General features: G+C 32.3%; 1 protein-coding gene across 1 annotated transcript in view; it reads right to left on the bottom strand.

The window, feature by feature from the left end:
* The window catches only part of LOC123547310 (uncharacterized), a 73,431-nt gene that overhangs the window by 41,641 nt on the left and 13,034 nt on the right, over positions 1 to 18,756 (bottom strand). Inside the window, 4 exon segments of the mRNA XM_053524624.1 lie at positions 4,388 to 4,409; positions 11,567 to 11,866; positions 12,509 to 12,625; positions 17,332 to 17,421. Of these exon segments, the coding sequence (XP_053380599.1) occupies positions 4,388 to 4,409; positions 11,567 to 11,866; positions 12,509 to 12,625; positions 17,332 to 17,421 (529 nt within the window).

Raw genomic sequence — 18,756 nt, 5'->3', positions numbered from 1 at the left:
CAACACATTGAGGGCCGACCTGTCAGTCATCTCAGTGAATTGCCAACCTTTGTGAGGTCTGATAGAATCTTTACTAAAGCATGGCAAATAATAAAGGTTTTATACACCTTTTGCTTTTAGGGAGAGGTCTTCATGAAAACGTTGACGTGATGAACTTTATCATTTCGAACCCTACACATATATCAGTAAGGTTTAGGTCAGTCAAACAAGAGTCATACAGCCTGAAGCCTGCAGATGGTACAGTAAGGTTTAACATACTCAACCCTGTGACCTTGACTTTTGGCTTAACCGATAAAAAAGTTCAGTTCGATGTAGTGGAGAGAGAGATTCTTGCATTTATACCCTTTAAACAAACATTAAGCTTTCAAACCACACACCAGCCATGAATTCCAGCAATTAAAACAAAGGCCAAACATATTAAAAGCTACTATACAGTATAGTTTAACAGTTTAGTGTTGCACATGACAGAAGTTTATGATATAACCTTCTGTCATGTGCAACAGTTAACTTTTAAACTGACAGTAACACCCTCTTACCAAGAAGCTATGTTGCTATATTGTATACTAATGACCTGGTAAGGAAGAAATGCACATTATTATAATGGTTGGATGCTTTTGTACAAAACTAAATGGCTCATACAAACACTTCTAAAAGAAGGGCGAAAAAAGATCTGATTCTCAAACAGCTGTTCTCAAGATTTGTTTGCTTCCAGTCATTATTTTTTCTTTTTTTTCTCTACAAAACTCCTATTTCATATAGTATTTCTACATAAAAGTATTGAATTCCTTGTGTTTTTTCCAAGGAAAACTTATGCATACTCAAGACAACTGAGGTTTTGCAAAATTTACTCTATTTAAGAATCAACAGTAATCATGCAACCAATCGTGTGGTTTGGAATCAGATATTATTTTTTGTTAATTTTAGCAAACAGTGCAAAGTTATAGAAGAAACCTGGTCTGTAACACAACAATTACAAATAGTTGATAATCAATAACAGTGAAATAATGCAGTGTTGCAACTGGTATATGTGTTTTAAGCATTGAATGAAATTTATTTATGTCTCTTTCGTATAATGATTAATGTGTTTTCTTATGTCAATTTAATGTTGATTTTTTTTTTCACCTTACAGACTTCAATATTTTGTGTTTTTATTGTTATTTACTGATCTTTTCCTTACATGTTTTATTAAATATCTATTGTTAAATTACTGGCTCTTTCTAAGTATTTTCCTAACAATGCTTTCATAATGTTAGAAGTTGTGATAAACTACACTTTGGCCAATGAAACATTCCGGCCAAATGGACATAAGTCAAGAAACAGAAGCTGCATATAAAAGAAGATACAACATTACCTACCAAAAGCAAAACAAATAACTACATTCTGTACAAAGAGCAAAGATTTAAGAGCCCTCACTGGTCAATCAAACTTAATACATTAAGTATCTTTTAAAAAGATGCACGGCTGCATTTAAGCCAATGCAAACTTTAAGCTACGAAATGTGCAAGCACTCTGCACTTTTACATACGATCAGGTATTTATAAAGCAAAACAAAATGCAGTAGACTGGGGAATAAGTTGACTGGGGAACAAGGTGACTGTAAATTGTTTACAGGAGATCTTTCAATATCATAAGGTTTGAAGTCGAAAATCTGCCGCAGTTTCACTACCCAGTGGATTCAGGTTTATGATGTAAGCTATTTTCATAGGAGTCTTGCAACAGATTATACTGTCTAACAATACAGCTCAAAGCACCTGCACACCACTTAAGAAAATATTATCTACTCCATTCAAAACCCTGTGGAATTCTTCATCCACCTTTCAAAAAGTGCAGTTTTAATCGGCTGTTAAATGACCTTCACCCAAGATATTTACAGAAAGTAAAGGTGAATTCAATACCGGCCTGCAGCTGGAATAAATTAACTACAACCATCAAACAACAACAACAAGAGACAGGAAGAGGAAATGTCCTTGTCAAGGTCACATAAGAGCATAATGGCCTCGAATACAATAATCAGTTTATATATACCAGCCTGTCAATCTACCTCAGACCTAATTACAACAGTACCTCAGGATAATGTGAAATACATTCCTCTGCATGCTTACACTACCAAGGTATAACAGTATGTAACAGGTACAGGGGAACAACATTTCTAATTCTAAAGAACAGAAAACCTCATTATTCTCTTCAAGCATGTAAATGAAAATACAACCAATAGTCCAAGAGTAATTATCTATGTTACAATTATTTCTGAAAACAACTTAATTGCAACTTAACTGCTAAGATACCAAATTTTGATTTTATAAGAAAGTATTCAAAAATAGCAAAATTACACTTTATGGACAAACTCAAGATAAATCTTAATTCAATCAAAGACCTTTTCAATTTACATCATAACAAGGTGTTAATGTGTGGCCAAATTAAAGCTGTTGTAAGATATCAAGATGCCTTTGAAAGGTGACATGGACTAAAATACTAGTAGAATCTGGCCCCTATATTACCCTTAAAAATTCAAAAGCACATTAAACTGAGTCCAAGCTACAGATACTTCAAGAGACTGCAAAATATTTTGAATTTAAGAAAGATAGAATAATACAGCATTAATGTCAACAGAGGAAAATACTTCTTAGGCATAATATTACTGCTTGCATTGCAGAAAAGTAAAAACAATATGTGCAAATTATTACAGTCACTGAATGCAATAGCATTATCAATTATCTGCAATTGAACAACCATTGTCTGTCACTGTAGATTCTTTGCCATAGTGATATTCTACCTGTGGTATCACTGGTATGTATCAAACAATCAGGAAGCCATATTTCTACATGATATCTGCTAGAGTTAATAGTAGCTTTCTTACTTTCTAAACCAAATCTTATGTACATCTGATTCACTATAATATCAATTAATTAATCCAAACATGACATTGCAACAGAAAGAATATTGTTGTTGAGAGATAGAATTTAAGTTCAGCAAGATGAAAACTTCTGAACTGTAAGTAAAATTCATAGTTTATAAAGAATAATTTTTCTCACAGGTAACTGTCAATCATCTATTCACTTAATTGACCACCAATCAACCGAGCTCTTACCTCTCAAACTGAAATGGTTAGAAGCCACAGACTCCAAGAAGTTCAAGAAAGCCTGGACAAGAACACCTTGACAACAGAATATACCATCAAATTTTACTTGTGAAAAAGAAACTGTTGATTGGCACCTAATATAGTCAATATGTAGTCTATTTTATCAAATCTACAAAACCAATTTCAAGAATGAGCCAGTATCAAAAAACCTCACTAACTTTAAGATATTAAATATCAAGAAGGAACCATTACCAAGAACAAATCAATGTCAAGAAGGAAACATTATCAAGAAGGAATCAATAACCAATATCAAGAAGGAACCAATAACCAAAATCAAGAAGGAACTAATATCAAGAAGGAACCATTACCAAGAACAAATCAATGTCAAGAAGGAACCAATAACCAAAATCAAGAAGGAACCAGTAAACAAAATCAAGAAGGAACCAATAACCAAAATCAAGAAGGAATCAATATTAAAGAATGAACCAATAACCAAAATCAGAAACGAACCAATAACCTGAATACCAAGAATGAACCAATAACCAAAATCAAAAAGGAACAAATATCAAGAAGGAGCCATTTTCAAGAACAAACTGATACCAAGGAACAAACGAAAATCAAAAAGGAGCAAATATCAATAATGAGCCAATAAACAGTATTAAGAATGAGTCAACAAATATCAAGAAAGAACCAGTATAAGGAACAAGCCAATTCCAAGAATGCACTTACATTACAAGAAAGAACCAATATCACAAACAATTTAAAACCAGTATTACGAATGAACTAGGATGAACCAAAATGAAAAAGAAAATTTTCCCACCTATATATGAAACAAATCTATACTAAACAAAACCCTTCATACAACCTAATCCATTACTGACCATTAACAAATGCACTGGTAGAGTGAGTCAATTATACACACAGAATAGAATGTACAAGTAATGTAACAATAATATAGATCTAGAATCAGCAACAGCTGGACAAATCTATAATAGATCATGAAACAGCTTGTGCCCCTCAAAAAAGAATTTTGTATCTTAGACGAATATTTTTTTTAAAAGGACTGTATATTCAAACACTAATAACTGAAAGAGCTAATTTTAAAACATGTAGGTTTTTAACACACTTAAAAAATTTTGTGGTACAGTGATAAAAGTCTGTCTGGGTTCTGGTTTCAATGCCCACTGTACCTCATGGTACAATATTTAGTTAGAACTCATCAAGTAAATTCTAACTGCATTAATGATTAGAAAACAGCTAATAGTGACAGGTTATCATTATATAATACCAAACAAAACAATCACTCACCTTGAGTGTCTTCTTTCTTGTCCTGAAATGAAATAAATATAGAAATAAAGTAAAGAATACATAAGTAATACATTCATTCTAAAATACTAATAATTTATCTACTTTCAAAATAACATAAATTATGATATAGTAAAATAATAATTTCAGCTATAAAACATAGAAACATAATTTGTGTTAGTAATTCTTCACACTTTTATAAGCTGTAAACTGTATAAACTAACAATTTCACTTAAGATTCAAATGCAAGTGTGGTCATTAACTATTATTGTATCTTCAAAGACTGTATATTAAAGTAAGCCACACACAAATGTATGAAATGCTATGAGCTTTCATTCTTAGAAAAGAGAAACAAAATATTTATACAAATACTTAACAATAATCACACATTTCTTCCGCTTAATTAAATACATGCAGGATAAATATATCTGTATTTCCTAGGCACTGACAACAGAATAATAAACATAATATAATTGTGGTCATATACATATATATTTTGAGTTTAGAAAACTGTAACTAAAATGTGCAATCAGTACATACCACCATTGTGACGAAAAATCAGAAATATTCCAAATCCTAACAAATATTTCTTTGAATACAAAAATTTGTATGATAGTCAGCCTTGACTTGAACACTGATAGTGTATGGAATAATTTACCCTTCGATCATATACCCTTGTTAGCAAGGACGTTTTGGCTTAATTATCATGTTATAACATCAGCCTGGTATACTGATACTGAGGCCAAGTTATACAAATTGTTGGGTTTTCCTGAAAGCAGTCTTTTTTAACTGGCTTTAATTTTATTAATGCGGTGATACTTGATTTAGAACCATGAACTTAATAAGTATGATAGGTACAATCAAAGGGTGAATAAGCTTGAATTTAATATGCTATCTACATTCTCTTATTATTACATTATTAAATATTAGGCATGAAAACTTCTTCAAAATTGCTGACAGTGAGATAGGACATTCAAATTGAAATTATCAAAGCTAACTTGAATCTGTTTCATTGGCCCTGGTAAAACTATTATTTACTGGGAACTATTTTGTTTAATAGCCTAAAAGCATTGCAATGTGAGTTATTAGATATTTGGCATGAAATACCTAGTGCAACTTTTCTAACAAACTTGCTGATTATACCAAAGTCTGTCTACTGCTTACTACTGCTGATTACAGAATGGCCAGTATCAATAAATTATTGGTTTTCTGCCTCCTCTCCTTACAAGTCTATACAAACCTCTCCCCTGCATCATGCATTTACATATAGCCTCTAACATAAAAACCCATAAAGTATTTTTTTATTTCTGGATCTGCTTATTTTCAACTGATTTTGTACCTTCCTACATAAATATAACAGTGCTAAATCAAATACTGAATAATAATTTGCGTACTATTCAAAGGCACTAATACCCTCTCTGTAACATACCCAGTTTCATTTAATTAATCCAACAGAGCCTTCAGTCTCAACAAAGAGACTTTCGTCTGCTTCATACTTCCACTGTTTTGCCCACGTGCCATCGTACATCAACGGCTCTGGCACCTGAACAAAACAGCGAAATAGTCAATTACAGCTTTTTTTCAACAGATTTATACATAACTGGAATATGTGAACAGAAATTACCAAGCCAATTCCATTTTGCATTCTTAATTGAAGAACTATTTCAAACTAAACTTTAATGGGACAGGTTGTATATATGTAAAAAAAAAAAACAACCAATGATGCATAGATGAATAAAAAGCAAAATTTTCTCTGCAGTTTTGACAGAATTTACTCTGCAATATCATAAAAAAAAAAAAAAATTATGTTGACAACAAATATAAATAATAATATCACAGAGCATTTAGCCTACAGAAACATTAGTAAAGATGAGAAAACAATTTTCTCATGTAAAACATGACACCCAGTAAATAGTATTTATGCTTCTTTGCCTAATATTTTATATTAATATGATTTTCTTCTATTCATCTGATCATAGTGGAATAGTGGAAGTATCACAATTGTTGAAGATGAGATAATAATACATTTGCAAGAGAATAGTGTTCCAAGTTAACAATTTAAGGCCACTGATGTCTAATTTACTAGGGGGTAAACAATATCTTTTTTTTTATTTTTACTATTTCAGCAATATTTGTCTTAGTTCTAATTATTTTGTATGTTTTGTGAATTATAAATGCTTTCACAGATATTTGAATACCTGAGGATTTATATCACAAATGCTACAAAATGTAAGAGCAGCAGCATCAGGAGACAAATCTACTGCTTTACATGTTTGTCTCTAGCAGAGTTGTCTTCCCTGACAAAAGCAGTTTAGTACATAATCATTAAGCTTTTGGACATTTACAGTGCAACTGTAATTGCTCAGTTTTGGCATATGTATTGGTCAGTAAATATCTGCTGTCATTCTGTGGACATTGTTTTAAGTTGTTTTTATTCCCATGCTGTATCATTGCCATGAAAACGAAATTGGTTATAGTTGATATAATAGGGTTATTATAACAGTAGCTCGATCTGGGATGCAGTATTCGGCTCGAGTGGATTTTGCCAGATCGGATCTCACAAGGCGCGCAAGCGCCGAGTGTGATCCAACCTTGCAAAATCCACGAGAGCCGAATACAAAGTCCCAGATCTAGCTACTGTTATAATAATCCTTTTATTATATACCTTTACCTTTTTGTTTGTTGTTTTGTTCTTGAACGAAATCTTCAATGTTTATCGATATTAAATGGAACTTAGTGAAGTTTTTGTGTGCGCTTTTTATAGTAATGTGTCGGGTCATGCACATTAATGAAAATAGTCCGGCAGCATACAATACGGAAAGTACAATACGGAATTTAAAAGGTACAATACGGAATTTTTGTCTGACTGTTCATATTTAATTGTGAAATACAAGCCGATTTTTTACAGAATTTATATTGGTATATAATAAAGCACTTTATGATATACTTATATCAGAATATGAAGTACCTCTACAGCAATAAAATATGTACATGAAGAGCTGAACATCATATAATTATGGGGTGCTTTCATCTATCTATTATGTGATGATGCAAAGTTTGTATATGGTCGTTTCAACTGTATGATTACGGTATATGCAGTGCTTCCATATATACATTTGCTGTCTGTTTAACTTTATTATGCAGTTCTTTCAACTGTATATAAATAGCTTTGCATTCTATTGATTATGTGGTGCTTTCAACTAAATATGCTGTGCTTTTAACTTAGCAAAGTAACTTTGTGTGAGGTGTGAGGTGTTTTCAACTTTATATCCAATGCTTTTATCAACATATTTTGGTGTTTATAACTTTATGTGCAGTCCTTGCAGTTATATGTGCTACACTTGATTCTGTGTATGAAGTATCTGCAACTGAGTGTGAATTTCTTTAAGATTAACATGCGTTTATTTCAACTGCATATAATTATGGTGCTTTTACCTATGTATATGGTGCATTGTATTGTATATACAGTGCTTATACAGTTCTTTTAAATACATAATTATGCTGCACCTTTATATTTATATCTGGTGCTTTCAACTATATATTTTATATAACACTATAATGTAAGCTACAGTACCAGTTCAAAATATACAAAGTAAATGAATATTACCAATATATTCAATTCAGGATATGGCTTGAGGGCATTCTGTCAAATTCTAGGTCAGATCTTTTCTGTGATGTACATTATTTTTCATAATAAACTAGATCTCATAACACTGTTTAACTATAATTAAGTTTATGTATGCATGGAATCACTGTATTTGAACCACTGCACATTATGACAGGAAGGAACAATGAAAGTCGAAACAAATGCATATATCAATAAAAGCACCGTATATACAATACAAAGCCTATAAAGCTGAAAGCAACACATGTAAGCTATAACCACTGCATGAAAATATTCAACCAATCCATATACAGTTGAAAGTACTTCATATATAGTAGAAAGCATATCATATGTAGTTTAAAGCACATCATAATTTTATGTAGTTTAAAGCATATTATATTTAGTTTAAAGCATTGCATGTAACACATGTAATGTTAAAAGCATTACAAACTAGAGCTGTTTTTGAGAAAAGCTAATGTCTCCCACAACTTCCTAATCATTTGAGTAGTTATGTATCCGAGTCAATCATGCACCAATGACTTAGAGAGCAGATACCAACATCTGTGTACAGAGCAATTTTCAGTAATTTAAGGGCCATAATTCTGAAGTGCCTGGGCCGATTTGGCTAGTTACTGAACTTGGCCAAGGACTTACTGGCAAACACATTTTGTTCAAGTTTGGTCAAGATTGGATGAGAAATGTTCGACTTAGACTGCGGACAATATTTGTGACAGACAGACGACACACAGAGATTTTCGGTAATTCAAGGGCCATAATTCTGAAGTGCCTGGGCCAATTTGGTTATTATCGAACTTGGCCGAGGACTTATTAGTAAACACATTCTGTTCAAGTTTGGTGAAGATCCGATCAGAAATTTTCGACTTAAAGTGCAGACAAGGTTTGTGACAGACGCATACTGACAGACAGAAGTAAATCAATATGTCTCCCACCGCAGTGGTGTGGGAGACATAATAAAGTTAAAGTCAGCATACATACAGATAAAAGCACCCTGTATACAGTGTTAAGTGCATCATATACATGTGTAAGTGCTGCACATGTAAGTAGATGCACTTCATATACTGATATAAATACAGCATAAAGAACTATATCAAAATCAAAAGACAACTAAGGCATTCCGTAGTTGGTAAACTATGTTTGTTTGTAAGTTTTTGCTTCTTTTATAAACTTAGTATCAAATTATATAGAGATACATGAGAGTAAGTTTATAAGTGGTTAAATATCTAAATCAGTTCTTGTCACTTATGAAGTAAGTGACAAGAAATCAGGGGAGGTAATTACAAAAAGAAGAAATTGCTGCTCTTTCTTGACCTGTATATGCTCTGCAGCCTCATCCTGAGTGTGAGTCTGTGAGATATTTGCGGTTGTGTCTGACTGGGGAATTTATTCAATATGATTCATTCCTACTGATGAAATTGTCTTTTTTCTAAAGAAAATCACTTGCTGTGTAAATACACAGAAATGTGCAGATATCACTGAATACAACATAGACAAAATAAGAGTTTAAAAATCTTGAACAATTAAGTTTACATATGAAGATCAACTTTCTGCAGGGCATTTTATACCATGGTGGAGATAGACTGGGTTCAAATTTGTAACTGTGGACATAGACTGGTAACGAAGTTGTACTGGTGGACATAGACTGGGAACAAAGTTGTAATGGCCCATACAAAAACTTTTAATTGTAGACATGCACTGAGTCCAAATTGTAATGATGACATACAGAATTAAACACCTACAAAAAAATGTATGCAAGGTTAGCTGATATAATTGTGGGTTAGCCAAGGAGTCGGGGCAATCACTATTATACTGAGCAGATTACAGTATCTACAGCTTACTAATCTCTGTAGCAATCTTGCAAAACATTTTAGAACTTTATCATTTATACAGTGTAAAACACTGTAATACAGAATGCCGAAGGGCTAGGAAATATTAATACATTAACTGTTTGTTAAAAGAACAAAGAATTGGTTAACAGGGGCATCATTATTACAAAAGTTTACTACATCTTAGTTTTATTATTATACTATGACAATTAATTTTCAAGTGTCGGGCACTACTAAATCTATATATTCTAAGCAGCTAGGATCTGTAAATCAGGATAAAACAATTAATACAAAATAATATACAGGTAATAAAAATAAGGACCATGTGCATATATTTCATGTGACTAACTTTCAAATTTATTGACTATGTTTTGTTCCTTGTACAAGTTGCTGTTTTCCATTAAATGCCAAAATACAAAGGTCAAAGCTTACTACCAGTACCTATCTGGAATTAAAAAATAATTATTTACTGTCAAAAAAATAATTAATGTATATTGAAATTTTACCATCCACCTTTAAACCCATGTATAAGACATTGCTGGAGAAATTCTGATTAACTTTATTTGTAAGCAAAGTTTAAGTATGCACATAATTGCTTAAAAAGACTGGATAGAATTCATGTCAGTTTTAGTGTCATCACATTATAGAAAGAAGCAGCATTAAAATTTTGTGCTATTTCTTATTAGTCATGTTTCTGTGACTTTTCTACACAAAACCCTGGTAATAAAGAAAACTGGTATATATTTACTTAAAACATACAAATACAATACATTAAATCCTAAATAAAACTATGTTGAATTTTATCCAGTCTATTAGAGGCATCACTATATCTAACTATATATAAATCTAGGACTACAGTGGGCAGCACCTGCTGCTGAAGTTGGGCTTGTATTTCTTTCCTAGCCTGGAAACCACGGAAACCAGCCTGGATACGCTCTGCTGCAGCATGTATCTGTGCCTCGTCTGTACTGGATGTCTCAGCTTTTGGCTGTATAGAAAGGTAACAATGTCAGAAATATCAACTAACCAAACATAAATGTTACAGCTAAAATCACACATGTACAATGACCACTAATAAGCCCAACACTAAATATAATTAATACGCAAACACACTATGATGCAAATAAATCATTCATGTCAAGCTTCTTGATTCCTAATGACATTATAATTCTTCCTAACTTCACCCAGTCAAGTTTTCCCATTTAAGCATCCAGGGATTGGTTGATGTAGCCTGAAATGAAACTCTTCCCCTAACATGTTCAACACTAAGTTACTGTACCAAAACAGAACAAAACAAAACAATGTCTACAGAATAAGTTCTAATTTAAATCATTAAAGGCACACTGTTTCAACATTAGCAAACATACATTTATCCATACACCACTGTGCCAACCAAAACTCACTATCAAGTCATATTCACTGTAAACCCTTTGTTATCCTGTGCTCACTGACACCTAAGTAATGTGCTCATTAACATGCTGTGCTCCTTCATCCTCTGTGCTTCTTCACCTCCATGTTCCTCAATCAGTCCAAATACTTCTCAACCTGCTATACTTGTTGACGCTCTGTGCTCCAACACCCCTATGCTCCTCAATCTACCCCAATACTTCTAAACCTGCTGTGCTCCTTGACCATCTGTGCTCCAATACCCCCATGCTTCTCAATCAGCAAAGCTCTTTGACCCCCTTTGCACCTAAAACACTGCCCTCCTTCACACAATGTGTCTCAACCAACCTGGTTCACAGCTCTTTTCTTCTCTGCTCCGTTAACCCTTTTTCTATATCCAGCAAATGCTGCAGTAATTTGATCAGCAGCTCTTGTCATTTCCTCCGATTTCATTTTTGTTTCAGATTTACCAGGCTGTCTTTCTGAAGAGTCATATTTGCCAGAATAACTGGCTCCCTGCCTCAGAACTTTTTGTTGTCTTTTTTTGCCTCCTTCAAATGCAGCTTTTATTCTTAGTGCAGCTTTTGCCATTTCATCGTCAAGTTTGTTTGCCTTTACTTCTGTCATAACTTCCCCTTTCGCTTTTAACTTTAATCAGGACAAGTCAGAAGTAAATAGAGTGAATGTTGGAAAATAAGTAATGCTTTTTATTGTAAATTGCATATACAGATCCGTTCAATTAAAATTTACTTAACTGTTTTTAAAACACTTCAAGGTAGTTAATAGTCTGCCTTTTCAAAATGAGCTAGGTAAATTTACTAAGATTTTTTTACTTCTCAAAATTAAATTAACTCATTAAAAAAATATGAACTGCAAAATCAATTTCTGTTTCCAAGAAAAGCAAAAAAATATCCTTATCCATTACTGTATAGTTCTCTCAAAGCCATTTTAACTAGGTGCAACACATACTAAGCCGTGACATGAGAAAACCAACATAATTGGTTTGCGACCAGCATGGATCCAGACCAGCCTGTGCATCCGCGCAGTCTGGTCAGGATCCATGCTGTTCGCTTTTAAAGCCTTTTGCCATTAGAGAAACTGTTAGCGAACAGCATGCATCCTGACCAGACTGCGCAGGCTGGTCTGGATCCATGCTGGTCGCAAAGCCACTATGTTGGTTTTCCTATGGCATAGCTCAATTATTCACACACAAACGATGTCCACAATAACTGTATTATTATATATTGCTGTTTGCTGAAAATGTGCAGTGCTGTTTGTGAGCCACATTACCTTATCATCATCAGTTTGTGGTGGTTTATTTGATTTTTGTTTATTTCTTATAGTACGTCCTTGGATACTGGCTTTTATCAGCAATGCTGCTTTTTGTTTTTCATCTAGAGTTTTAACCTAGATGAAGTATTTAGATTAAACTGTATTGTAAATCACAATGCATGATAACAGTGTGGAACAAAACTTCATATTTAAGCCTTTAACATGGTTCATACAGAAGTCTTGTTATAAAATTCAAGGGCTTTTCAAGGCTAATATTTTTATACTTTCATTATTGGCTAAGGAAGATGTGATTTCAACGTTTTTCGTATGCTTTGTGCCCTTTGAATGGGAAGTTAATGCACATTTGCCCGTTTGCGCTGTTTTTCATACATGACTGACATAAAGCCCTGTGAGGGGGTCTAAATAGCAGAAAACACCATTTTGCAAAAAAAACCCAAAAAAAAACACCTTATTTATTTTTTAATTTATTGACTTGGTTGTTTTTCCATATCATAAATAATGTTAATAAAGTTTAATATACGGAATTTAAGCGATACATACCAAAAACTGATGAAGTTATTAACAGTTTCTGTTTTTAAAACGCAACATGAAAAAATCCTTTCCGCTATTTTTATATATTATGTTTAATAGCAAAAACAGTCTGTTCTAATATTTGGTACTATAAGAAACATAAATATTGTAGAAATAAATAACAAAATTTCTTACCTCGCACTTAATACAATCTGTTTTGCAGTTTTCACTGCGCACATAACAAGATAATTTTGATTCTGACATTTTGATGCAAAAGCAAAAGAAGAATAACAGCATTAGTAAAATACAATATATATGAACATTCATAATTGTTTATTACTCTTTTTATTTCTAATTCCTTTTAAAGTAATTCTGTAAAAAATTTCAATTCAATTCAATTCAATTCAGATTGACATGAGTCCCACAATGCGTGGGCAGCATCAGCAATATATATGTACATACACAACTGTATGTATATAACATATACAATGTTACATACATACATATACACGCAGATAGAGAACAATTCAATTACAGTAATAAACTGGAAATCAACTACTTTTCAGCATGTGAGAAAAGAAGAAGAAAAACAAGAGAAAAATATTCTACTGGTAGTGTGATATTAAAGACATTTCCATTTTCTAAATTAGATATAAAGTACATTACTTGGACTAACGAAATACATCATAGGAAATCAGGAAATAAATGTGATATCTTGTAGAATGATATAACATTTTATAAGCAGGACAGAATATAGAATATTAAAATCTTAAACTTCGTGAGACAAATAATCATTCAGTATTCATCTTCAAAGATAGCAATTAATTATACAGTTATCAAATATTTGTACAATATTAATATTTTGTAGGTCAATAAAATATAGTAATCAAAATATACATGTTGTATCAAGGCACTATACATTTCCAATATTAGAATGAAAATATACATAGAAAATTAAATTTCTGTCGATCTGGAGCATATTAGTACAAGCATGAGCAAGTCTTACCATGAAATGGAAAATAGATTAGACCTGCTACAGGCCATACTAATATAGTCGCATGAGATATTGAAAGACGAAGAGAATTCTGTATTACAAAAGCACCGAATATTAAGCCCCTTGTAATTTGACAACACAAAAGTGTATTTTATATTATTAATAGATAACTAATTCTGACGATGTGAGTTATGTTCTAACTTAAAACAAGAGCACCGCCTTGCGGGTGCTGACGCTCATCTGATTTTTTTTGTATAATAGATATTGTCCTACCCATGATTTTCTAAGTCTAAAAAGGGCCATTATTCTTGCAAAAAGCAGGATAGAGTTATGTTTCTTGATGTACAGTGTCCACTTATGATGGTGAAAAACTGTTGCAAGTTTTAAAGCAATAGCTTTGATAGTTTATGAGAAAAGTTGACTTAAACATAATATTCAACCAAGAAAATGATTTTTCTAAGTCCAAAAGGGGCAATAATTATTTCAAAAAGCAGGATAGAGTTATGTTGCTTGCTGTACAGGGTCAGCTTATGGTGGTGAACAAGAGTTGCAAGTTTTAAAGCAATAGCTTTGATAGTTTAAGAGAAAAAGTTGACCTAAACATAAAACTTAACCAAGAAATCTGATATTTTCTAAGTCCAAAAGGGGCCATAAATCTTGCAAAAAGCAGGATGAAGTTATGTTTCTTGCTGTACAGGGTCAGCTTATGATGGTGAACAAGTGTTGCAAGTTTTAAAGCAATAGCTTTGATAGTTTAGGATAAAAGCTGACTTAAACATAAAACTTAATCAAGAAAACTGATTTTCTAAGTCCAAAAGGGGCAATAATTCTTGCAAAAAGCAAGACGGAGTTATGTTTCTTGATGTACAGGGTCTGCTTATGATGGTGAACCAGTATTCCAAGCTTCAAAGCAATATATTTGATAGTTTAGGAGAAAAAGTTGACCTAAACATAAAACTTAACCAAGAAATCTGATATTTTCTAAGTACAAAAGGGGCCATAAATATTGCAAAAAGCAAGATGGAGTTATGTTTCTTGCCATACAGGGTCAGCTTATGATGGTGAACAAGTATTCCAAGTTTCAAAGCAATAGCTTTGATAGTTTAGGAGAAAAGCTGACCTAAACATAAAACTTAACCAGACAACGCCGACGCCGACAACCGCTCAAGTGATGACAATAACTCATTTTTTTTCCAAAAATCAGATGAGCTAAAAATGGTTAATAATCCTTTTACAGAATAGACTTAGATTTTTCAGTAGTTTAAACTTGCTTGATGTGATTAAGTTTCTAAATTTGAACACCCTTGGTCTTGTTCTTGTAAATCTAACAATATATCGAATTCTATCGTCATTAATTAATGGACAATATAAAATATAATGATATTTGTCTCCTAAATCATTACAATTGATACAATTGCTTTCATTATGATGGATATTTCTCATTCTTTCAGTTTCAGTTGGAAAATGATGGTTTCTAGTAATATAAAACATGAAAGATTTTTAGCTGTTTTTAAACTCACTGCATATTACTAAGAAAACTGTTTTATAGTGTTTGTATAAGTTGCTAGGTGATGTATAGTCTACTTCTGAATGCCATTCTTGAATGAATATGTCCTTAAGTTATTGATGTGATAATCCAATAATGTTGTGTTTATACTTTGCCAAAAAAGCAAGGAGCTCCACGATTTATTGCATAAATTTTGTATTACTACGCTTTCCTATGCTTTCTCACGCTCTCAGTACATTTTGTTACTACCTGTAGTGTTTTGATACGAAACCAACAAGATCTGGTCAAGATCTGTTATGATTTATACATGATTTTATCAACCGTCCTCATTAATCAAGTATATAGAATACTTACATACACAGTTTTGCCTCCCATTGATTTCTTATATATCACTTTATTAACATTAATTATGATATGAAAATTTTGATAATTCAAATAATAAAGAAATACCAGCCTGTTTGCTGTTCTACCTTATATGTGAGCAAAAGTGAAAAAAAAATTCATGATGTGCATTGAAAACATTTAATAACTTCATTATTTTTCGATATATATAGCTCAAATTTCGTATAATATGAGTCTTTTATCATTAATTACAATATGAAAGAAATAACCATGTCAATAAATTGAATAATAAGCAAATGGAATTCTTTCTTTTTGCTATTATATATATATTATATTATATTTATTTACGACATTTAAAAAAAAGCAACATGTTAATAAATTAGATAATAAACACACACCAAGCTTTTTTGCTATTAAACATCATAATTATGTGAATATAGCAGAAAAAGGTTTTTACATGGGGCGCTTTGAAAACATTAAATTACTTCATCTTTTTTCGGTATATATATAGCTCAAATTTGGTAGATTAGACTTTATTAACCTTATTTAGAATATGAAAAATAACCATGTCAATAAATTAAAAAATTAAAAAAATGCTGAGCTTTTTTTACTATTTAAAGTGTTTTTTTTTTTTAAATGGTGTTTTCCCCTATTTAGGCATACCGCCTATGAGGATCTTGCTTCGGGCTGCAGCTGCCACTTAGGCTGGAAAGCACATTCCTTTTCTTTGCTCATGATTGCCAGGATGCTATTTTTTTTTTTTCATATGTGCACTGAGTCTGCTTACCTCATGCGCACAGGCACACTCTCTCTGCTTACATAGACTGCAATTTCGCTTGTCTTCAATTTGTTTTGTACCAAATATATGATCATTTCTTCACAATAATTATAAAAGGTCAGTACATTTATGGATTTTAAAATGTCATTTTATTCTTCCGAATTCAAGCATTTTTTTAGAATTCATGTACTTTTCAATGATTTCTCAAGGAAACACCTTAAATCAAAGACTTTTCAAGAACAGAATCACTTTCAAGGCTTGTGCCAACCATGTGTAATTCTTAATAACATGAAACTTGCCTCAAGCTTTTTCCTTAAACTGTCACATGATTTTATATATTCTTGAAGCAATATAGATGTCAAAGGTAGTGCAGCATCTTCATAACAAAAATATTCACTACTTGATCACGATGAAGACTAGCTGTTAGTTACTGCATACCTGTTTTGGATGACTGTGACATTGTTTGTGTGATAAGAACATTTTCTTTCACTAGTTTTACCTTGATCTAAAGCTGTATCAAAGTAACAACATGGCAGTCATCAACATTCATAATTTTTATTTTCATTTTTAAATATTTGTTTTCCATTTCCCTGATCTCCTGTGGAATGTCTATAACCAAGATCCAGCTGAAAGAAACATTTCACGCTACAGGTAAGGAAACACAACTCTCAATACATTTAGATACATACCTCATCTCCAGGCTTTCTACCAAAGAAGGCAAAATCAAACATCTGACTGATATCATAGAACATTGTCTCCATGTCACGATCTGCATCCAGCTGTAAAACAGAGGTAAATTCATCATTAGAAACTGACCAAGCTACAAACTTCAGGTAGAAGAAATACAATGAAAAAGTATGATCCAACTGCAAGATTTCTTACAAATTTGAATAAAACATTTAGACATTTACAAATGGAATTCTAGTTACTAATTAAGGTTGAGAATGACTGACTTACATTGAAAAATGGCTAAAGTTCAGAAAATAAAAGTTGCTGATAATCATACAGGCTCACATCAGAAACGTTTTAGTTTTAGCTTTCACACTACAACATGCATGACAGTACGTATCTTTAAACTGCACTACAAAATGACAGTGGATTATGTCATTCAAAATATGTGAATAAAAAGCTCTATATAATGTTTCAAGCATATTATCCTTTTTTTCCGCAATGTCACAATTAAAAGACACCTTTAATTTATGACTGCTTCAAAAGCCAAGAGGTTTACACAATTTTAATATGTAAAACTTTAATTATTCACTTTAGAAAATAAGTTTACTTTGCAGTACATCTACCTATTTTAAAATAATTTTGATTGTTTACTTGGAACTGTTAAACCTCGCACATTTACCTTTTGTTTCAGGGTTAGTACAATACCACATGCCAATCTCATAAAGAAAGCATTCAATAAACTTGAATATTGCTCAAACAAAACTTTTATGTAGTTTCCTATGCTATCATAAGCAAAACAAGAACTATAACTGAAGCATGTGTTTTGCCATGATGGCTAGTTTGGGGCTACTGAATATGTTAATTTGCAGTTTCACAGTGACCTTCATCTCCAACATAATCACCCTATATGTATTCTACTGAAAACAGAAATTCATTCTGTCAAGTTTGACTTCTGTAACTGGTAAAGACCACCACAATATTCAACTCTACCAATGACCTTGACCTTTGACCTAACTATCCCTGACCCAACAGCAGTCATCAACTCATCAAAAGAAATAATCCTATAGAAATTTGGGATGTAGGCCTAAGCATTCTACAGGTATTCAGTCTTGAGATTACTGTAATCTTGACATTTGACCTATTTGACCTACTGATCCTAAAAACAACAGGGTGACCACATAACCATACTATGAAGTTTAACAGTCACTTTTGAATCACTTATCCCAAAAACAAATCATTTTCTGACCATAAACAATCACCTTATGTAATATATGGCAGTTGTAGGCCCAAGAGATTAGAAGCCATTTCCAGTCTCAATATTAGTGTGACCTTGACCTTTGATCTACTGACAACAAAAATAATAGGAGCCATCTTCAAACTGCAAGAAATCATCCTCTTTGAAATTGGATGTAATATGTCTTTGTGGGCTCTAAGCATTCTCA

The sequence above is a fragment of the Mercenaria mercenaria genome, chromosome 15 (genome assembly GCF_021730395.1).
Source record: "Mercenaria mercenaria strain notata chromosome 15, MADL_Memer_1, whole genome shotgun sequence".
Taxonomy (NCBI): domain Eukaryota; kingdom Metazoa; phylum Mollusca; class Bivalvia; order Venerida; family Veneridae; genus Mercenaria; species Mercenaria mercenaria.
This window is presented reverse-complemented; position numbering and strand designations above follow the sequence as displayed.